Source organism: Mesocricetus auratus, unplaced genomic scaffold, assembly GCF_017639785.1.
Source record: "Mesocricetus auratus isolate SY011 unplaced genomic scaffold, BCM_Maur_2.0 Super-Scaffold_100003, whole genome shotgun sequence".
In the NCBI taxonomy this organism is placed as follows: Eukaryota; Metazoa; Chordata; class Mammalia; order Rodentia; family Cricetidae; genus Mesocricetus; species Mesocricetus auratus.
In genome coordinates, this window is record NW_024429188.1 from 106,412,796 (window position 1) to 106,436,868 (window position 24,073).

The 24,073-nt window shown below is 37.1% G+C and overlaps 1 protein-coding gene across 8 annotated transcripts in view; it reads right to left on the reverse strand.

Annotated features, from left to right (window-relative positions):
• Atp11c (ATPase phospholipid transporting 11C) overlaps window positions 1-24,073 on the reverse strand; it is a 175,621-nt gene that overhangs the window by 55,016 nt on the left and 96,532 nt on the right. For all 8 annotated transcript variants that reach the window (XM_040744669.1, XM_040744670.1, XM_040744671.1 and 5 more), the window contains exons 8-18: window positions 23,269-23,319; window positions 21,833-21,897; window positions 21,426-21,507; window positions 20,248-20,398; window positions 19,451-19,648; window positions 5,270-5,431; window positions 4,476-4,627; window positions 3,852-3,923; window positions 2,426-2,499; window positions 963-1,066; window positions 153-334 (exon numbers count right to left, since the gene is read on the reverse strand). In XM_040744669.1, the coding sequence (XP_040600603.1) occupies window positions 153-334; window positions 963-1,066; window positions 2,426-2,499; window positions 3,852-3,923; window positions 4,476-4,627; window positions 5,270-5,431; window positions 19,451-19,648; window positions 20,248-20,398; window positions 21,426-21,507; window positions 21,833-21,897; window positions 23,269-23,319 (1,293 nt within the window). The remainder of the gene's footprint in view (window positions 1-152; window positions 335-962; window positions 1,067-2,425; window positions 2,500-3,851; window positions 3,924-4,475; window positions 4,628-5,269; window positions 5,432-19,450; window positions 19,649-20,247; window positions 20,399-21,425; window positions 21,508-21,832; window positions 21,898-23,268; window positions 23,320-24,073) is intronic.

The following is a 24,073-nucleotide window of genomic DNA, read 5'->3' on the forward strand; positions in this document are numbered from 1 at the left end:
AAGCAGCCAATTTAAAGAAAAAGAGGCCATGAATGTGAAAGAGAACAAAGTAGAGTTGGACATGGGAGGTTTTAGAGAGAGGAAAGGGAAGGGGGAAATCATGTAATTATATTATAACCTCAAAAATAAAATTAGTAAGAGCATCTAGTTACTTGTCTTCCACAGCAGTGGCTCCAATTAAATTCATGTTTGTCTCAATCTCATCAAAAATCTTTTCCAGTTTTTCTTCTCTATCTTGCAGGGCCATTTTTGCCTCTATTAGTTGTGTATTAATTCTTTCAAAATCATCTGGAGCAATTTCTTTGAAGGCTACACAAAGAGTCCGATAGCCATCCTAGAAGCAAAGCAGAAAGTCTACAGTTACCTCTGTAATAGCTGAATGAATGTCATACACTTTCTAAAGATTTATTTTAATTATGTGTTGAGTGTGTGTCAGTATGTATCTGTGTATGATCATGTGCATATGAGTGCAGGTTACTGTGGAGGCCAGACGCATGAGATCCAGTGGAGCTGGAGTTACAAGTAGTTATAAGCTACCCACTATGGGTATTGAGAACCAAACTCGGGTCATCTGCAAGACCAGTGCATGCTCTTAACCGCGAAGCCATTTCCCTAGCTCCAGCCATATTCTTTAAATGCATTTGCTTTACCTATATGTACAAGAGAAATTCTGACACATGTAACTTTAAAGTTAACATTCAGTTAAGTTCTAAATAACTAATAGCTCTTTTGAAAAGATCCTTGAAACATCTTTACCAAATACTAGGTCTGACCACAATATTGGTCCAGAATAAGTTTTTATTAAAAAAAAAGAATATAGGAATATAACCAAATTTCCAAGTACAAAAAGTAGACAACAAAATAAACTAAAATGAACTGTAACTAACTTATTTTAAGACCATAAACATAGTTATAGCCAGCATTTCTCCATTTACTTATTGAAGGGGAAGGCACAGGCTCACCATTGCATTACGTTCCACGTGGGTTTTGGTTAACTCAATTTCATGGTTATGCACCCTGGGAAAAACAGATGAATCTGCTCCTTTACAAAAAAGTAGTATATCTCCTAAAATAAAGAACCAAAGTACTCAACTTAGAATTTGAGGACTGGTATTAAGATTTTAAGAAGAGATAACTTAGCCTCTCTCATGAAGCTGCTATCTATTTTGAATCTGTTTTGCAATGTTCAATCAAATGGAATGAAATATCTAGAGCTTTAGTTTATCAGAACAATCACCATCCCTCCAGAACATTATAGACACAATAAATAAACCAGATACTACTACATGTACCCCTGCTAAAGTTCCTCCTAGTAAATCATGAACTACTAGGCTGTATCAAGGAACTCCAGGTGACTTATCTTCAAAAATGTAGCCAGTCATGACCTACAGACAAAAACCAAACTCAAGTTCCATCACCTTGAATTCATCTTTGAATAAACTAGAAGAACACTTGCTTGATTGGCTGTACTAAGTACTTGAGAATATTTTTTGTGGAATGCTGATATTATCAGTACAGTTTTAGATTATATACTGTTGAGCATTAAAAAGTACTTTATCCTTATGAGGTAAATAGTTGAACAAATTAAAAAGTGTAGCTTTGGGATCACTGACCTTTGCGTATCATTTTTGTAGGTATTTTACCATTTGCAGAAGAATATAGGTATAGATATGTACACATAAAAGCAGCAAGTATTCAAATGCTAAATGTTTCATTTCTAATCATACATCTGAAGTGTGTTTAAGTCATAAACAAATTTCATGGAAATATACTGAAAGTAATCTCATGACTTTGCAGCCATCCCAAAAGCATGAGTAAAATGAACCATGTTTCACAATGGGTTTGTCTCCATTTTCCTATTCTACTCATTAAAGAATTTGTGGCAGAATTAATACTAAGGATATTTTGAAAATAAACCTTTTAGGACAAAGGAACACATGTGCACACATATACATACATCTGAGAGCTTGAGAATAAAGTAGGAGTACTTTCCCATGGGACTTCCAGAATCTGAACAGAAGACAAACTACTATAGTGCCTTCCAAAGACATTGAAGAGCCTAGAGATGATGGTACCCATTTCTCTGAAAAGGCAAGTTTTATTCTTTTAGAGTTCTTAGCTCTGGAATGAAACAAAAATGCCCTTTCCCAGAAACTTGGGTTAATCATACATCTCTACTTGCTTCCAAGGAGTGTAAAGCAGTAGGAGAATAAGCGAGGTAGAGAAGGATTGAAAACCAGCCACTCTCTGTACTCGACTTCTATAATTGAGAATTCCAGACCATTCAGTGACACAGAGGTGCTGTTTCAGTAAAATCTGCAAGACTACTTATTCCTAAACTACATAAAATGTTTCCTTTTCTCAAAAAGTTGATAACCAAATCTTACAATTAGAAAAAGATAAGTCAAATTTTAAAGATGCATACCTCCTTGGGTCTTTACAATTACACTCATACGTCGGCGAACAGAATCAAAATTTAAGGTGTGGAGAAGTTCATACCTTTAGGAAACGAAAGACAAAAAAGTGAAATACCACAACTACACTGAATAAGAAAAAGCACAGGGCTAAAACATCTTAATGAAGACAAAGCTTTGCTCTTTGGGTGTGGGAAAGTAAGTTTTGTATACAACTGGTACTTTCACTTTTCTTTGGAATTTCTCTGCATGTAGAGCATGCTGGTAATAGCAGTAAAAGTTATTTTTATTTTCCCACTGTATAACTTATTTTTAATAATTCATTTATTTTGATGTTATGAGCATTGATTGGTGTTCTGTCTGCAAGTATGTCTGTGTGAGGGTATCAGATTGCCTGGAACTGGAGTTACAGACAGTTGTGAGCTGCCATGTGGGTACTGGGAATTGAACCTGGGTCCTCTAGAAGGGCAGCCAGTGTTCTTAACTACTGAGCCATCTCTCCAGCAACCTGTATAACTTATAAAGAGAGTGACTATGTAGGAATGGAAAACAAAGAACTGGCTCACCAAGCTAGACCTGGAGGGTGTACAGTGTGATCGTAATTTTGGAGTGCCTACTATGAGACAGGCAATGTGCCAGGTTCTGAGGAATTGAGATGAATCTGCCAAAGACACTTCTCTCCAATAACTTACCATATTATAAAGGAGATAAAGGATAATGTAACATAACTACATTCCATGTCCATGAAATACTTTAATCAAAAATACTCAAAAGGAAGAAACTTGAGCACAGAATAGAAGGCCAATTGAAAGAACGTTTCCTGGAAACGGGTATAAGCTGTATTCTAAAAGAATGACATGATGAGGAAATGGGGCTGACTTTTAGAGCATAGGGGAGAAAACGTGTGAAAGCACACATGGCAGCACATGTTTTATGGGGAGTTTGCAATGTCTGGAAAATTCAATGACAGAAAAGCAAGAAATGAAGTACTCATGTAAGCAAGGGCTGAGAACTGGGAACTTTGGTGCTGTTCCAGAAACGTGTCATTTTATCCCAAAACAGTAAGAAGCCATAGAAGGGTTTAAAGGATATAATAACATTATGAGATGGCTTAGATTTGTGTATGTATGGATGAACTATTAATTAGATTAAATCATACAGAAGAATTAAAAAGGAAAAAAGGAAGGGACTTGTAAGTGAATGTATTCATTTACATTTCAAATAGTTCAGCAAGACTCATTCAGACTACTGGACAATATGTAAACCAAACTGGAACTTATACTTCAAATCCTCATTTTTGACGTTCTATGAAAAATGGCTTTTCCTACTCCAACCATATTTATATAAAACTGTGAAATGGGAGATTCCTTTCTGAATCCATTTAATGCTCATAATTGGGTTAAGAAAAGACAAACATCACAACACGGAGCTACTTACTCTTCTATTTCTTTTCTTTGGTTCTCTACTCTTATATGTCCATTCCAATTTCCCAAAAATGTGAACCCAAACCTATCAAAAAAAAAACCTGTTTATCTTCAAGAAACAATTACTTTCCTCTTCCACTGTCATTACCTACCCTTATAAATTCCTTTCTTCTACTATAAGATCTCAATCTCCAATTGCATTCAGTTTTCAAGATGAGCTGACAACAAAGAGCAAACCAATGACTAGCTACTACTGTATTTAAGAGGGAAACAATTTGTAATTCCAATTTTTTTTAGCAAAAACAGTATATGACCTTTTAGGTACTTAGTCATCTTGAATCTCATGGGTAAACTGGATTGTCAGTTACCAAATGACATCAAAATGGCTGTCAGCACTCAGAAATAAAGTGTTATGCAAAAGCTGCCACTGTTACATGATATACAAAATAATATAACAATTTGGATTGCTGACTGAGACCCATAAAAAAGGCAAGGAAACTAACACATCATTATTTTCTTTTTGAACTTACATAATAGGAGAGGCACATGATAGAGTCACTGAAGCAAATGAAAAAACAACAAAAGAACCCCTACCCTCCTGTGGTTTCATTTTCTCAGAAGTATAAGAAATGCTTACGTTTTTGCTCCTTTCACCAAAGCTACTTCATCTGGTGAGGAGGAGATATAGGTGAATCCAGCTGCTTCTGTAGGTCCATCAACAACATCATTTGTTTTAATTTCTACAGTGTGACACAAGCACAGGGCACGCAGAAAGAGCTCTTCACGGTTCTGTAGAACAGAAACCAAAAAATGTTATTTTTATTATTATCACTAGGTAACCAGACAGTGAGCAAATAAATAAATGTGACAGTATGTTATAATATCTGGGAGATCACTAAAGAAAATTTATAAATTCATAATACTCAAACAAATATCTAGGAACTAATAGAATTACTGGTTCCTAGTCTGTATCCCTAGAATATGTATTAAGTCATCCAGGTCAGTGTAGTACCACCTATACTTAAGGTGGTAACTTTTTCATGGCCTAAGAGGTAGTTAGGTTATCTAAGTCACAATCTGGCAATTGTTCATGTGTAAGAAGACTCTGATCAGTTTAACATGCAAAACCCAGAACTTCAATGATTTGGAGAAAACATTCTTACAGGAGCTGATATTTTTTAATATGAATCTGCATATAGCCAAGCTAATATTTTATTCAAATGTCATTTCCTATAAATCCACTTGTAAGTTCTAGTTGCTTATAAATGGTAAATGTGTTAATAAAAGAAAGGTGTAGTCACAAGAACAAATGATTATTCAAAGGTCTGTATCATGTACCCATTGGAAAATTCTGTATTTATACTATGTAAGGATAAAGCATGCCTACGAAGATTGATTTCTCAAGTAAAATATGAATTGGGAAAATGCCACCTTATCTGCTTTATCAAAACAGGTTAAGGGCCCATCAGTTTGAGATACTCCATCAACTTCCTGAGTTGTGCTTTTATATTTGTGCCCATCAATGCAGCATTCAATGAATTCCATGCTATTTTCAGTGAGTGTTCCAGTCTTATCTGTAAATACATAATCCACCTAAAAACAAGGACATAAACACATACATACTCTTTAATATGGTTAATTTTTAGGCAGTTATAAGAAGGAAATCCTATTTCCATAGCCAAAGAAATCACCTCTTCTAAGACTTGTCAAATGTTGGAATTCTAAGTGCAGTATTATCAAATAAATGAAAAGGTTGTGACCATTTTCAAAGACACTGAAACTTACTTAAATATAGAAGACTAATAGGACAGAAAAATCATGACTATTTTCTTAAGCTAAGCACCTTTAATTTAATCCTTTAATGTTTTTATAAGGTAAAGTAAAAAGTCAATTTCCAAGAAAGAAAAGAACATAGTGAACATCTGCCCACTGGCAGGCATGTACATAATTCAATGGAAAAAAATTGAAATGTACCTGGCATATGACAAAAGAAAAACTGAAAAGGTATTTTCCTCCTTGAAAAGCATAACTAAAATTTTATTGTATTTTATAAATTCATTAGGTGTATGTTTGCATGCCATAACAGAACATGCATGCCGACACACAGATAGAGGTTGGAAGACAACTTGAAGAAGACAGTTGTCTCCTTCCATCACGTAGGATCTGGAGATCTACCTTAGGTCATCAGGTTTGTTGACAAGCACCTTTTCCTGGGGAACTATCTTCTCAGGACAATTATCAATAAAAATACTGTATTGACAGCAGTGTGGGTGGGAAGAGATGCCCCCTTTACCTCTCACCACCTGCAACATATGAGGGAGTTGACCCTTCCCTTACCAGCTGCAGCACTCAGGAAAGAGAGCCCTGCTCCTCACCAGGGCAGCATAGTAGAGCTGACCATGTTGATAGAGGTGTGGATTGAGCTGGCCCTGAGGGTGCAAGAATGGGATAGCTGGCCACATCTCCCTTGTCTGCCATGTGGTGATGAGGGCAAGATGCCCTCCCCCCCTTGCCCCTGCCACCTTTGGTGGCAAGGGAGCTATCCCCCAACCCTTACCTATTTCAGCACTCAGGAACCCGGCCCCTGTACCTGACCTAGGCAGCACAGTAGAGTTGGCCCTGAAGGTATAGGTGCAGGAGAGCCAACCCTGAAGGCATGAAAGCAGGAGAACTGGCCCCACCCCTTGCTCATTGATATCCTGGTGGTGAAGACAGGAGAGATATGTCAGGCTTACCAACCTTGCAACTCCCTAGGCCCAGAACCAGAGTGATGAGCAACATCCACCCATCTGCTGGAGTACAGAAAGGTGTTAGTCCTGCAGACCCAAAGCTGCAGGATCTCCATGACACAGAGTAACAACAGGGTATCCAAGAGGAGTCCCAGTAGCAGAAACCAGAAGCCTAGAACCAGACCAATGACTCTTTGCAATGAACACTTGCAAGTAAAGATATATAAACAAAAGGGTTTACTGCGTGACTCACTGTGTCACATTGCAGCTTCCATGTAGAGATTTGTCCTCTTTTTTTCTTAAATTTATTTTATTTTGGGGGGAAGGATGCAAGCGCAGAGGGTGGACATGAAGGGATGGGAAACAAAAGGAATTGAGATACATGTTGTGAAAGACACAAAGAACAAATAAAAAGAATGTTTAATAAAAAACACTGCATTGAAGTAAAAAGCATTACAATTATAGAACACACAGAAGAGGAATGTTGACAGTTATCTAGTTAGGAGATACAACAGATAAAGGGTGACAGAATATTAAAAATGTTTTCATTCCTATTTTCTCCCTAAAAATGTTTCTAAATTTTAAAAAGCAATTAATAGGTTAAAACATAATATGTATGTATATTTTTACAAATAATGAAAATATAATAATGAAATAAAATTTCCATTATAATAAATCACTTTGAGCACTTACATTTTATCTCATTTTTTAATCTATTCTATTTATAACCTCTGGCTTTTAGAAGCCCACAATTTTCTTCTCCTTTTTGGTAATGTATGCTTAAATATTTAAAATTATGGGCTGACAAGAACAAGTATAAGCACAAGATTAAGGTTTTTATAATGTACAGGAAAAGAGATGAACTCTAGCTGTATTTGCTTTCTAATTACTTTTCACAGCTTTTCATGGTAGCAGCACTGACACAAATAAAGCATTCTAGTCTTCTTTTTTTCCTATTATATTAGCCAGCCAAGCTTGAATTCTCTTTTTTGAGGTAGGGTCTCTTACTGACCTGGCACTCCCCAAGGAAGCTAGGCTCGCCAATCAGTGAGCCCCAGGATCTTCCTATCTCCACCTCCCCAGTGTTTGGGCTAATGTGCATGCCACTATGCTGGGCCTTTTCTAAATGAGTCCCTGTTATAAATCTTATATCCTTTGCTTCTAAAGGAAACACTGCAGTGACTGAGCTATTTTTCCAGGCCCCTTTCAGAATCTTAACACATTAGTACTAAAGGTGATAACTTCAAATTAAAATGTACAATTCTTTTGCCTCTGTGGAACAATATGGACAGTAAAGGTCTATAAACACCATATCTCAAAGGTATAGGCCAACAAAGTATAAACGAAAACATGCATCTTGTTTTAAATTTTCAGTTCCTAGGCAATGTTGATTCTGTTGGCTTTGGAATCAGAATACTTATAAAAACATTCTCATATGCCATGTACTCAGGAAAAGTGGACAGGGGGGCTAGTTGTATATTTTCATAATTAAAGACCAAGGAAAAAAGGAAGGAGAGATTGCTGCTTGGATCTGCCTCACAAACAGATTCTTCTTTAATGACAGCTCTGAGACGCATGAAAAGACTGGAGAGATGGCTCAGAGGTTAAGAGCACTGACTGCTCATCCAGAGGTCCTGAGTTCAATTCCCAGCAACCACATGGTGCCTCCCAGCCATCTGTCATGAGATCTGGTGCCCTCTTCTGACCTGCCGGCATACACGCAGACAGAACACTGTATACATAATAAATAAATAAAATCTTTTAAAAAAAAAGAAAAGACTCCTCTATAACAGCAAAGTCAAGTCATCATTTTATGGCTAGAAGAGCCTAGCTGAGTTGTATATTGTAAAATATACATTTGGTCTGCTTTTCTATTTTCTGAAATTGCTTCTAACACATATGGCTTCTCCAAACTGGTAAGACTGTTATTTTGAGATGACAGGTCAACGAGTGTGTGCTCATACTCAGAATGGTGTGACAAAAGGAGTATTCCCATTCGGCATTCTTTTATTTTTCTGGTGGATGTATCAAGAGAGGTGAATGAAGACAGAGGATTATGCAATACCTGCTAATACAGAATGTGTCTATACCCTCTTTCTCTTTCACAGACCATCTCCATTTTTTCTTTTGTTTTTAATCTGATGCAATGGTTATAGGACTAGGGAGAAACTATTAAGTGCTGGGTCTGGTGGTACAGGCCCATGATCTCTGCTGCCAAGGAGGCTAAGGTGGGGTGGTACTGACAAGGATAAGGCCTGTCTGAGCTGCAGAGTTCAAGGTCAGCATGGTATTTTGGTTGAGATCTGTCTCACAAAAGGAAAATACTACAGATACAGCTTACTGGTAAGAGACTTGACTAGTATGTATGAAGTACTTGGTCGAACTTCCAGTACTGAAAAAAACAATAATATATCCAAACATACATACATAAAACAAACAAGAAATCCCATAAGTGTTGGAAACATAATGATTCTGAAGCAAGAAATTTCAAGTTTTTCATTTTTCTGTCGGGAATTGAACTCAAGATTCTATAAATGCTAATAATGAAGCACTCCACACTGAAGTACATTCTCATATACTATGTTTTAAAACCCTTTAAAACTCCCAAAGGGCTTATGAAAGTGTGTTGTACCTTTACCACAGTTGGAAGTAACATTATAGATAGCGGGACACATGTCCACTTTACCGTCTAAATGGTAGTAGACTGAGGGAAGGTTTCCTCTTGACTAGCTGCCTATAGTCTAGATAAGCACACTACACAAACCTAATTACTCTTCCCAAAGTGACAAAGTCTGGATATAAAGGAAAGCAGGAATCAGTTGTGTGTCACAAATGAATAAATGGAATTACACAGTGAGGGCAATCTAATACTATTTAATACCTTAAAGGGGGTTCAGAGAAAGAGATGACAGTGTTTCTTAGTTCAATCAAATAAAAGCCTGCTATTCCTAATTTTAGAATTGGAGAAGTTTTGGATGAAGCCTATATTTTTCAGTATTCTCACCCATAGAGACATTCTAGATAACAAATTAGGGTAATTATTAATGATTGAGTAGGATTCTAGTATTGCCTCATTATCATTTGAGGTTTTATGTCCTTGATGTAAAGGGATGGGTATCTGAAAATGGGGAAAGACTGTTACATTATGAAATACCTAATATTAATAATCTCTGTCTCCTGAATGCAACTTAAAAACCCTCTGGTATTCACCAGAAAGAGATATGTACCTTTTATGTGCTAATGACATGACTGGTGGCCTTACATACCTAGATATCCTTCCGAATAGGGGCAAGTCACTGGAGAAATTAAGGCATTAATTTGATGGGTGGAACTTTCACCTCTATCTCACAAGGTTGTGAGGATAAAAGAGCTGAAGGTGAAGTTATCACCAATGGCCAAAGATTTAATCAGTTATATTTTGTTACTTCTATTTAACCCTCAAAATAAGGCAAGACCACCTTTCAGATAGCTGACCATGTGGAGATTTCCTGAAGGCTGGCACACGGGAGATGGCAGGAGAGGTCTGCACTCCTTCCCATGTTCCTTGCTGGCTATCATCTGGCTACTCCCCTGTATTCCTTTTCAAAGCCATTTACATAAAATCATCAGCAATATTATGTTTCCCTGGGGTTTTTAGGTCATGCTGTCAAATTAATGAAATTCAATCAGGAGTCCATGTAAATTTTGATTTACAACTAGATGGTCAGAATCACAAAGAAGAATCTGCACTTTTGACTGGCATTTGAGTGATGACAGTATTGTGGGGCTTAGCCTTTAATTTGTATCTTCAGGTGGACAGTGTCAGAATTGGAGCTCACTAGAGAATCTCCCTTGTCATATGTGTGTAAATATTCTCTATTTCCACATGTCATGATGGTGTTGTGTTGAATCTATGAATAGTGAAGGAGAAATTTTTTTCCTGCTCTTTCCGGTGAAACTGATCACTACACGGAGGTTAAAAAGCACTCTTGGACTAAACACATGAAGTCACCTATTTTTTAAAGTAAAAATTGATTAACAAAACAAAAAACAAATGGTTTAACATAAAGGAACACTTCAGAGGCCTGGCCTTATTACTAAATAATCTTGAGAAAAATCTCTTCATTTGTCTTTAAATACTTCATGTATAGGAATATAATGACTAAACATAACACTTCAGAGGCCTGGCTTTATTACTAAATAATCTTGAGAAAAATCTCTTCATTTGTCTTTAAATACTTCATGTATGGGGATATAATGACTAAACAAAGTTTAACAATAGATATGTCCTATCTACTGCATATATGTTGGTTAGTACTGTGATTCACTTGACCAAAATTAGTCTTATGATTCTTTCTATTGCTCCTTACCATCTAATATTTCTGATTAATTATGACCTACTAATATAGTTAGGTTTAATATGTCTACCCAAGCAGGTTGTAGATAATTTGAGTTATATCTAAACTTCATAATAGTAACTTCAGTACATATAACACATCCCAGGTACATGTTAGGACCTCAAAACAACAGGTGTATTGAATTAGTAGACTCAGAATTTATACTTAAGAATGATAACATGCCTTTAACCCAGTATTTGGGAGGCAGAGACAGCCAGGTCTCTGTGAATTCGGGGTCAACTTGGTTTACAGAATGAGTTTCAGGACAGCCTGGGCTACACACAGAAAAACCTTGTATTGAAAAGTAAAAAAAAAAAAAAAAAGAATGATGTCATGTAATAAAATATATCGCCAGGTGGTGGTGGCGCACGCCTTTAATCCCAGCACTCGGGAGGCAGAGGCAGGTGGATCTCTGTGAGTTCGAGGCCAAGCTGGACCGATAGCCTCCGAAACAATACAGAGAAACCCTGTCTTGTAAAAACCAAAATATATATATAAGACTTGGGGATATAAAGGAGAAGGCTAAGTCCCACAACCTTTTCAAGAGCCATTAAAACCATTCAGTTTTATGAGATTTGTACTTTATCAAAAATATCTTGTAATCTTCTAAATAAATTAAGCAAACCATGTTTTGTTTCTTACACCAAGCACTGTCCCAATACATACCTTTCTATACTTTTAAATACCAATGGGTCACTAAAGGAAATATTTACAATGGCCTTGATTGCAATGAACTGATCTTACCTTTAGTAACATAAAAAGCTCTACAGCTTGAATTATGGCTCATAAAGGAGGAAATTGGTTACACTTAATTTTTTGTGTAACAGTCCATTGAATGTCAAATAGCCTAAGAAACTATTTCAAGACTTCTTTGCATTTTCATTCTACACATACAAGCTAATAATGATTCCAAATTGTTTAGGCATCATACTAATTGAAGGAGTGATGTACCATTAACTTTGTGATTTGAAGAAATGATAACCATAACCAGAAATGCTGAGTTTGGCTGGGGAACTGAATGGTAATTGAAACAAAAGCAGTAGTTTCTTTCCACTGAGCAAATTTACCAGATCATTACCCAAAGCTCTACTTTACTTCATGCAATCTTAATACGATCTAGATGATAAGAGCCAAACTAGACTATTTCTATAGGTAACACAGATACTGCTCAAGAGGAGTTCTGAAAGAATGAGAGTGGAACCTGGTCTGGGAATTCTGTCTGCCATTAAGTTTCAACTATGCAATGATAGCTATTATATTTACATTAGTAGTTGAGGCTAGCCTTAGACTATGTAACGCCCTGCCTCCTGCTTCCGGATAGAAAAATCCCTATAACCAGGCAACAAACATGACAAACATGGTATGTACTCACTCATATATGGATTTTAGACATGGATCAGGATAGTGCCAGTCTGCACTTCCACTGACAGAGAGTCTGGAAAACAGGAAAGAACCTAAGATATATGCATGGTACCCCAGAGAAGAGGAATGAGGCAAGATCTTCTGAATAGATGGAGAACACGGCGAGGGGTGTGGGGGAGTGGGAGCTGGGAAGAAGAGAGAGTAGGTCATGGGGGAACAGGAAGGTTGAGTGGGGGGGGGTAGAATAGGGGGAAGAGCGAGTCATAGGTTAGAAGACAGATCAGGCACCAGTGTGACCTCTAGTGATCTAAAGGGATGACACCAACTGACAAGCTAAGCAATAGTGGAGAGACCACCACGAATGCCCATTCCTGATAGTGAACTTGATGTCTGTTTAACCATCCTGGAGCCTTCATCCAGTGACTGATGGAAGCAGAGACAAACACCCACAGTTAAACACTGAACTGAACCCAAGGAACCCAGTGACAGAGAGAGAGGAGCGATGAGCAAATTGGGCAAGAATAGGCTGGCAAAACCAGCAGAGACAGCTGATCTGAACAAGAGGGAGCTCTTGGACCCCAGACCAACAGACAGCTGGGAGGCCAGCATGGGACTGATCCAGATCCCCTGAGTGTGAGAGTCAGTGAGGAGGCCTGGGCAACCTATGGGGCCCTGGGAAGTGGATCAGTGTTTATCCCTGGCAAACAAACAGACATCGTGTGTCCATAACACAATGAGGGATGCTCTCTAAGCCTGGACTCTTAGGGGAGTGCCTGGACCCTGCCCTGAGTGAATTGACAGACTTTAGATATCCCCTATGTAGAAGGAAATGGTGATAGGGTGGGAGGCTGGGGGTGATGGCGGGGGGGGGGGTGCGGGAGGAGGGGAAGGAGAGCGAACTGGGATTGACATGTAAAACAAATTATTTAAAATTAAAAATGGCTGGTAAATGAAAGAATTTTCTAGAAATATCTAAGGAAAATGCTACTGTTCCACTTATTTTTTATACTGTTTCAGCATTCCCAGAATCTATTAGGAATGTAAACTATCAGGTCTAAGCTACCAGTATCCTGAAGTCATTTCTAAACAGAATAGTATATGTAAAGTCCTTTTGCCCTTTCAACTACAATTGTGAATTGGTTCTTTGGTTTAGGCTAAGATTGTGTCAAGTGTGGAATTAGAGGATGGAGATATGGCAAAGTGGTAGCTTGCTAGGTAGCAAGCTCAGACATAGCTTGCTAGGTCTATGTTCAATGTGGTAAGAAATGTACTATAGAAAATGTCAATATAGAACAGCTATGGTTAACAAAGAACACTGACTGGTCTCTTCGGGAACCCAGCTTCAATTCCCAGCACCTATGTGTCAGTTTACAACCATTTGTGACTCTAATCCTAAATATAACACCAGTAGCACAGACACTAAAAGGAACAATCAACAAATGTGACCTTCTGAAACTGAAAAAACTTCTGTAAGCAAAGGATACTGTCAGTAACACAAAATGACTGCCTACAGAATGGGAAGAGATCTTCATGAACCCCATATCTGACAGAAGGATGGTCTTCAAATTTTATAAACACAAGAAACTAGATATCAAAATATAAAATAATCCAATTGAAAAATGGGGCATAGAGCTAAGCAAAAAATTCTCACCAGAAGAATCTCAAATGGCCAAAAGACATTTAAGGAAGTGTTCAGCATCCTTAATCATCAGGGAAATGCATATCAAAACAACTCTGAGAGACCATCTTACACCTGCCAGAATAGCTAAGATCAAAAATACTGAGGACAGCTTATGTTGGAGAGGATGTGGAGTCATGGAAACACTCTTCCACAGCTGGTATGCAAACTTGTTCAGCCACTTTGGAAGTCAGTATGGTGGTTTCTAAGAAAATTGGGACTCAATCTAACTCTAAGACCCAGCGATATCACTCTGGGACATTTAACCAAAGGACACTCAATCATACCACAAGGACATTTGCTCAACAATGTTCATAATAGCATTATTCATAATAGCCAGAACCCGGAAACAACCTAGATGACCCTCAACCAAAGAAAGGATGAGGAAAATTTGATATAATTAAACAATGGAGTACTACTCAGCTGTAAAAGAGATGACCTCATGAAATTTTTAGGCAAATGGATGCAACTAGAAAAAAACATCCTGACTGAGGTAATCCAGACTCAGAAAGACAAACATGGTATGTACTTACTCATAAATGGATAGTAGATGTAAAGCAAAGAATGACCAGGCTACAATCTACAGCTTTAGAGAAGCTAGGTAATAAGGAGGACCCTAATAGGGACACATGGATCACCCTAGGAAGAGAAATAAGATGATATCTACCGGGCAAACTGGGGCAGGGGGGTGGTAATGGGGAGGAGGGGTGAGAACAGGAGGGAATGAGATATCTGAGGTAGGGAGGAATGCAGTGGGAGAGCAATGAAAGAGAGATCTTAATAGAGAGAGCCACTGTGGGCTTTGGAGAAACCTGGTGCTAGGGTAACTCCAAAGAATCCAGCTAAGACTCCTAGCAATAGTGGAGAGGGTGCCCAAACTGGCCTACCCACGTAATCAGACGGATGAATATGAATACCCCAACTATTATCATAGAGCCTTCATCCAGTAATTGATGGAACCAGATGCAGAGATCCACAACCACGAACCAGGCCAAACCCCGGGAATCCAGGAGAAGAGAGGGAAGAGTGATGTCAAGATGTTAGAAAAATCTAGAGACAGCTGAACCAAGCTTGTGTAAACTCATGAACTCTAGCCATACAACTGTGGAGACTCTAGGGTACTCTCCATATGCGGGAGACAGTTGTGAAACTTCAACTATCTGAGATCCGCCTATCCCTGCCTACTAACTGTAGGGATTAAAGGCGTGCACTACCACCATCCAACTACAATAAAGTGAAGTCTTTAAAGACAGAGTAAAGTAATATAAAAAGAATAAGCCACATGGGGAATACCATAACACATGATATGTGGACCCTATATAGTGCTTTATTAACTTTAAATTTTAAATGCTAATGAGCAAAAACAACAACTGCAGAGATAGTTTGGATTGTGGAAAAAAAACTGCTAAATTAAATCAGCCTATATATTTTAAGGATGTTTTAACTTTAGAATGGAAGTCAGGAAATATGTTTGGTTTGGGGACGGTATAGAATCCTTCAAAGTTAATAAAGATTTGACTGGGAGAGACCTCCTGAAGATCTTGACTCAGATATGAAGAAATAAACCAAGAAAAAACATAAGACAGGTGACGTATATGCTCATCCCTCTACGTGGAAACAGCTCCGAGACTGGATAAGACATGATAAATCTTGTTGGTTACAGAGTCCTCATGACTCCTTATTACATGCCATCCTTTCATATGGCATGGGTGGAGATTTTAAAAACAGTTTGGTTACAAACTGACAAAACTGACTTACAAAATTGACAGATGCCTTTTACCTGCTCAAACATAGAACAGAGAATCATCTTTACAATGCATATTCCATACTTGTGTTAACGCAGATATGTATGTTACCTTTAAAAGTTTGTGTGTTTTCAGAAAAAAAGGACAAGATACCAAATGCAGACAAGTAGCTCAGGAGAGCCAGCCTCTCAGAGTGCCTCTGTTGTAGTTTCATCAAAAATCTGAATCCAGAACAACTTGATAGCAGCTTGCTAAGATGGTCCAGCCTCATAGACTACTCCAGCCAGAACTTCAGTTAAGTCCTGCACTATCTCCATCACACAAGAGACTGGACAACAAATGATACAGCTGGTTCTCCCTGGACTTGACCATTATCTCAATTTTCTCAATATCTCCATAAGACACCATCGGCCCAAGACATGAGGAAGTAATTTTAAGAATACAACACTCACATTCCCAAGAGGTCGAGTGGGTGGCTATGTGTTATTAGGTGGGTTATGGATGTTTGTCATTGTTTAGTGGGGTTGGTTACAAGTTGTTATTGTCAATAGTTAAGGAGGAAACTTAACAAAGGAGATTGGATTAAGAGATTTCTTTTTCTTTCTGTCCTACCTAGTGAAAAAAATGGGGGGGGGGGAGATATAGAAATGACAGGATAAAAGGATAGATTACTGGATCTACTAAAAAAGCAACTGCTAGTCTAATATTTTACATTGGTATGGATTTTTGTATATTGATACAAACTTAAGGTCATTTTTGTTCCTATTCTTGTTTAAGGGATTGTACCTATGAAGCTCTTTTAAAAATGCAATGTAAAGTTCTAGTCCTTGAAAAATTTTTATTGCAAATTGTTTAGGATAATTAAGAAATTCAAGTTAAGAGGCAGGTGGATCTCTGTGAGTTCAAGGCCAGCCTGGTCTACAGAGTGAGTTCTAGGCAACCTCTAAAGCAATACAAAGAAACCCTGTCTCAGAAAAAAAACAAAAAAAAATAAATTCATGTTAATATTTAGTCATCTATAACAATCAAATTTATAGTCATGTTAAATATGTATTCAAGGTTAAGCAGATATATTTTAGATAGATATGTGGTCTACAAACACCTCAGACACCTACAGAATATGATACTTAAAATGTTCTCATAACATAAGGCCTTTCATGACAGTGAGATACGTCTGTTCCTGCCAGCACTAACCAACTTCAGAGAAGATGATGGGCATCAAAGCTATCCATATGGAGTTTGCTTTCAATGTGGCAAAGCAAATCATTGGGAAGAAACTGCCTTTGCTTTGACAGCTGACAGTATGCTGCCCAACTGGACAAGCAGGACACAAAGGAAGACAACTGCTAAACTTTGCCAAGACAAGATAAAAGAGTCCTTCAAAATTCCTGCTTCACAGAAAAGTCTGTCAGATATTCTAGGCCTGTAGGCCGAAGACGGATGCTCCATAGTTGCAGAGGAACCTTGAGTGACTCTACAAGCAGCCAGTGTCTTTGTCATTTCTATAGTTTTGGAAGTTGCTTGTTCTTGTAGTTCCTGTTTACTCAGGTAATATTTTATCTTTCTCAGGTCTCTGATGGGATTGAAGACTAGACAGTTATAGTTTTACTATTTTTTCTTTTCCTTCTTTTTATTTACTGTCTGTGTCTCTCATGCCATGCACCTCTATCCCATTCATTTCCCCATCCCTTTGTATCCACCCTGTGCCCTTGCTTCTCCCCATAAAACAAGATGAAATTTAAGAAAAAAAGAAGAAAAGATAACAAAAAAAAGTCAATCTTGTCATGGAAGCTGTAGTGTAACACAATGAATCACACAATAAAACCTTTTATCCATATATCTTCATTTGCAAATGTTCATTGCAAAGAGTCTTTGGGCTGGTTTGGGGCCTCTGGTGTCTGGTACACTATCTATGCTGGGTCCTTATTGGAACTCTTCTTGGTTACCTTGTTGTTGAATTGTGTTGTAGAAATACTGCAGCTTTGGTTCTACCGGACCAGTCCCTTTACATGTTACACCAGATCACAGATGGGGTGGATATTAGAGTGAGCCAACACATAACCCTGGTTCTAGGCCTGGGTAGTTGCAGGGTTGGTCAGCCCACCAGCTCTCCCTTGTCCTCACCACCACAGTGAGCTCTCTTGCATTGTCCTGGTTTGGTCACCCCATACAGCAATGAGCAAGGGGCGGGGCCCGTTTGCCTGATTCTATGTCCTCAGGATCAGATCGCCCACACCTACACCTTCAGGGCCAGCTCTACTGTGTTGCCCAGGCATGATATAGGAGCCTCTCTCCTGAGTGCTGCAGTTGATGAGGGTCTGGGCCAGCTCTGAGGTATGGCCTCAGAGCTAGCTCTCCTACCTGCCTTAGGCATTGAAGGGCCAGGCAGGAGGCATCTCTCCCTGACCCATGCCACCACATGACAGACGGGTAATAGGGACAACTTTCCCATGTTTACAACTTCAGGGCTGTCTCACCCAGACCTCAGCCAATGGGGCTGCTCTACTGTGCTGCTCATGTAAGGTTCAGGGCCTGCTCTCCAAATTGTTACATCTGAGTTTTACCATTTTCTTTGTTATCAAATTCAAAAAAGAAAATCACTAAAGAGATGTAGGCTTATAAAGGTTGAGAGACATAAAAGCTTAAGTTGTTTGTCTAAAAAAATGTTTTAAGGTCTAAAAGGATATTTTAGGCTGATAATACAAGTTACGCTAGAAAGTATCTTAGGTATAAAACTTTTGAGTCACCAAGATAAGATAGATAATACAGTACTTTCTCTGAATTTGCCAAATACAGATGGACTGGACATTGTGAATGTTATTCTTACCTGATAATTCTTCTTACTGTATACAGTTTTAATATGTTAGAGTTAGATCCTTTCCTTTTTATTTAGACAAAAGGGGGAAAATGTTGTAGGATAATTTTCTACACTGTGAAGATGTGTTTCTGCCAAGGCACCTTCTGATTGGTTTAATAAATAGCTGAATGGCCAATAAGTAGGCAGAAGAGGATAGATTAGACTAACATGGGGAGAGAGAGGAACTTGGGAGAAGAGTCTGAGAGACAGAAATTCACCAACCAGACACGGAAGAAGTGGGACATACTATACCGAGAAGTAACAAGCCAAGTATCAGTGCATAAATTAATATAAACCTATAAAGTTTTAAGAGCTAGTAGGCCAAGCTTTCATAATTAATAAAAAGTCTCTGTGTCATTATTTGGCAGCTGACAGTCCATGTATACCTGCCAAAGTATTCTGCTAACAGGGAATGGAATTATCCCAAGAGAAGTAAGTGTGTTACAGTCAACAATGTTGAAAGAATTTGGAGATCTGAAGAGGGCTTTGACATTAGACATGAAGATGTTGAGTTTGGAGGTTGCCCTGCCAGTTTTTGGTCCCACTTTGGGCCAAAATTTCCCCACCATGCTTCCTTTCCCCCCTTTTGGAATGGTAATGTATATCCTGTGCCATGACATGTTGGAAGTATATGATCTGCTTTTCATTATTATTTTATGGGAGATTTCCCGCCATGAAGATAGTAGACTAAAAGTCTGAGGCTGTAAGCTAAATCCAATTAAATGTTTTCCTGTGTAAGAATTGCAGTGGTTATAGTGTCTCTTCATAGCGATAGAAATCCTAAGATAGTTAAATATATTGGTATTCTAGACTAGAAAAGATTTTTACTGTATTAATTTGATTTAAGCAAAAGCAATGTTCTCACCTGACCAAGTTCTTCATTAAGGTCTGATGTGTTAACCAAGGCTCCTTCATTAATTTCTTCATCAAAAAAGTCTTTATCCCATGAGATAAAAAATGAGCCTAAGAATTTCTGCATTTCTACTGTGACATACATGGAGACAGGAATAATAAAGTTGAAGAGAACCATGAATGATAAAAAGTCGGTGAACATTTTCAAAACCTAAAATAAGAGATGGTTCATGTTAATTTGATTCACAGCCAGCCTCTTAAGATGAATATAATATAAAGTGGCTTTCTTTCTATTTCAATGTTTAATACAAAATTAATATAAAGAAACTTCCTAATGGCACTATATCATTATAGTCAAAATTATTAGTATTAAGCATACGTTGTGTAGTGGTGGCAAATGCCTTTAATCCCAGTCATCAGAAGGCAGAGACAGGCAGATCTGAGTTCAAGGCTAGCCTGGTATATAGAGAAAGTTCCAGACAGTCATGACTATTATACAGAGAAACCATCTTTCAAATAAACAAAGAATATTTAATACTTTTTTACCTGATTAAGTCCTAAGTTCCTCCCACATGTAGATAGGAATATTCAAAGTTTATATATAGATACTGTGTAAGATTATATTGAATTAAAATGCCTGAAAGCTCATTATTTTTCCAGTCTTTGAATGAGTTAAAAACAAGCATAGACACATATAAAGTAAGGAATAAAATGAAATCTATATCAAAAGATCACTTTTTCTGAGAAGTGGTTCAGTAAAAAAATGGCTAGTTACGAAAGAGTTAACACTTCTTGTAGCAATTTAATTACCTTAAAAGTCTCCCGTTCCTTTTGAGTCTTTTGGTTATACCAAGGTTCATCATTGTATGGGGTACTTTGCCAAACATACTTTAGAGTTGTACATACTGCAGCTTTGGTCAGTAAGATAAATAAATAAACAATCAAGAAGGCATTAATAGATCTGAAAAATAAGATATTATGTCTAATTACTAAAGGCATAAACAAAATATAAATTGTTTAAATTTTACTTTAGTCTTAACTAATCTAAAGATTCTCCTGTGCATGTTATAGTAATCATATCCCAAACTGTATGTAAGAACCTTTACTAAATGGCAAAATGAAAAATCTAGCCTTGAATTGTTTATTGATCACTAATGTTCCCCAAAGTACAATGTCTACCTTGTCAAACACACCTTTTTAAAATAAGTGGAAACAGACTTATCTACATGCATTAGTACCTACTTAACCTCTATGGAAAGTGTAGTTTGTATCTTCTCCCCTGAAGACTAACATTTCAAATTGAAGGTAGAATAGCAAATATGAACCTGAGCATATATTCTCTTAGCATTATTTTAAAGAAGAGTTCTGGATAAGGCATAATCAGTTATATCCATGCCTATAAAGAAAGAAGAGTGTCTGGCATGATGCTACCTATGATCCCAGTAGTTGGGAGGCAGAGGCAGGAGGATTACAAAATCAACATCATTCTCAGTTCATGTCACTAGTTTAAAACCAGCTTGGGCTGCATGAGATCCTGTCACACACACATAAATAACTACATAAAAATTTAATTAGAATAGAGAAACCTCTACCAGGTACCACTCCATGGTCTACAAGAAAAATATTGTAAAACCACTTGCACATACCAACTAAAGGACCCCAAATTCGGTAGCAAAACGAAATGAATTTACATTTTAGGTAAATGATGCCATTTAAACCCATGCAAAGTTAATTAATTCATTTATTATCTTGGAAACCTTTTCATCTGTACAACTGAAAAAGTCTAACATAAATTACATCGTAGTATTCTTTAGAGGATTGAATCAAATCAAACAGAAATCAGTGAGGACCGTTTCAGGAACAAAAACAAGTGCTTAAAATGATAGCTGTTATTATTGTGGATAATGAATTTCTGTATTGCTATTTGCAGTTACTGAAGAAGTAACTATTTCAATCAATAATGACTTAAAATTGTGGCACATACTAACTTTTCAACAGCAGAGCGTTTCTGAGATTTTCCTTGGTAGTTCAAAGCCATTTTGGTTTCCATCCCAGTGTAAACAGCAACTCCTAAAGAATAACAAAATAGAATAATAACCTAGTTATAGGTAAATTTGTTACCCAACCTCCTATCTTTTTGGTTCCATGGATTCTTCACAGTCTATATGGTAAGAATTCTAAGTCTTTCTACTCATTAGCTGATATATCACTTATATTAAAATTTAAGCTGTAAAAAGTATCACTCGTGTTAGTTTACTGTCTGGTAAATTATCAACACATGAATATACATTGATAATACAGGGGAGGTATTTGCCATATTCACTTTTAAATATGTACTATTTACTCATAGGCTTTATGAAACATATTTTAACAGTATATTTTTAAAGTTGTTCACCATATATCTTCTCGGTATTTTTAAGTGTAGCTCCTTTCAGCAAAAGATTTTCAGGTCCCAAAGACCTAAATGAAAAACAAGCACAGTTTATCAAAACAATGTACAATGTCATCAATACTGGGGACAGATTTTGCTCTGACACACATCTATCTCTAAGGGGTTCAGAATGTGCCTATTTCTACCATATGCTTACTCCCTAGGATAAGCAGAATGATCCCTCCATCTGAAGTGACTTGAGGGTACAGCCAGATGGAAGCATAGTAAGGGGCAGCCAGCAACATGCAGAGGTAAAGAAATACACAGAAGGACCAAATATTATGACTGATACGCAGCAAGACAAGAGCTACAAGAATTGAGAAATAGAGGGTCACAGATAAAAGACTGGGAAGGCAAATGCCAAGCTGCAAAAACACAATGACATCTTTGTATAGAATAAACTTGACTTTTGGAAAATCAAGGCAAAGTGGAAAGAAAAGCTGAGACAATTAACTGCATGATAAAAGAGGAAGGAAAGCATCTTCTTTGTATGAATTGCCTCATAAATGATTAATCTTAAATTTTATTTAGGTCCAAGTGATTCTTCTAGCATTTTCCTTACTGCCTAGATCCTTAATTACTGTCCCATAAACTACTATTTTCCAATTGTATTTTTAGCCTTGTCACTCACTATACAACCAAGGAAAATATATGTAATGTAATGTCTAGAACAGGTTTGGAAAAGCAGTCAACAGGTACAGAGCTCTGCTCTTCTAATTTTTTAACTAAGCTTTTCTGTATATATATTGTGTTTATGTGGGTGCATATGCCACAGAGTATGTATATGAAATGATCAGAGGATAACTTTATATAGTCAGATCTTTTTCCTTTAAAGTGGTTCTGGGGATTGAACTCGGATAACTAGGCTTTTATGGCAAGTGTCTTTATTGGTTGAACATTTGGCTGGTCCCATGGTATGGTTTAACAAAAGAGATCTCAGAACCAGAGATCCCACACCTTTAATCCCAGGATTTGAAAGGTATAAAAGAAAGAAGCAAAGTGTTTCAAGAGAGAATTTGTCTCCAGCCACATTTAGGAGAACATAGATAGCAGTCTGAGGCTTGGTGGGCACAGGATTGCCATTTCGGCTTGGTAGAGGAAAGAACTAGTTACTGGCTGCTTTGCTTCTCTGATCTTCACCTTAAACCCCTTGTCGGGCTCTGGATTTTTATTTTCACGTTACACTATGGAGCTTCTGGTCTTTTGGAAACTCTATACATTATTTCAATAATAATCTCCTACCAAATAGAAAGAGAACCTACCACCACAACCAGACTAATCACAAGGTTACTTATCATCTTTTTACTTCATTTAAGGAAAGGCACTTGAGTATTTTAGTGGGTTTAAAAGAGAAATATCCCTCCTTCACAAAGGATAGATAAAAAAAATAACAAACTAACCTGGCAACAGCCTCAACACTATTACTATAGATACTGATTCGCCCAACAAACCTGTTTAAAAACAAAAACAAAACACAATGGTAAGTGTAAAATCCAAATACCAGTAATTGGAAATGCTTCAGATTACAAATAATGAAAAAAAGAATGGTTTTAAAATTCTATGAAGCTTCTGAAAAAAGTTACATTAAATTTATATTATATAACATTTAAACATAACCTTTAAATAACATTACAAATTATAAGAGTATAAAAACATATTAAAATTATCTGAAGTTCCACTTGGTATATACAAAGTACCTTATATGATATCTTTTTATAAATAACATGACTTTTAATTTAGATACATGCGAAGAATGGTTTCTGATACTATGTACAATTTTCAAAATAATTAGTTCAGTGGTTTTTACACGAGCTTGTTTATGAATTACAGGTGTGGAAAGAAGCTTTTTAAAGCAGACTTCTGGGTTCTATCCTTAAGCTTCTGTGTCAGAATCTCAATTGATATTGGTATGACTAACAGACAAAGAACACTTGACTATATCACATTAAAAATGTTTGTGTCTGGCAACTGATATGATTCAAGCACTTAATATGGCCAGACACAAGGTAACATACATTTTTGCAAAGTAGGATAAAAAAGGCCTAACACCTCCCCTTAACAAGACTTCTATACGTACTTTGTAATTTGCATTTCCTTATAGAAAATAGTTTTACTGTAATATATTATACAGTTCAAAGACTTTTAAAACATTTACATTTTCAATATAATTTAATTCTTGAGAATTTCATACAATATATTATTTTG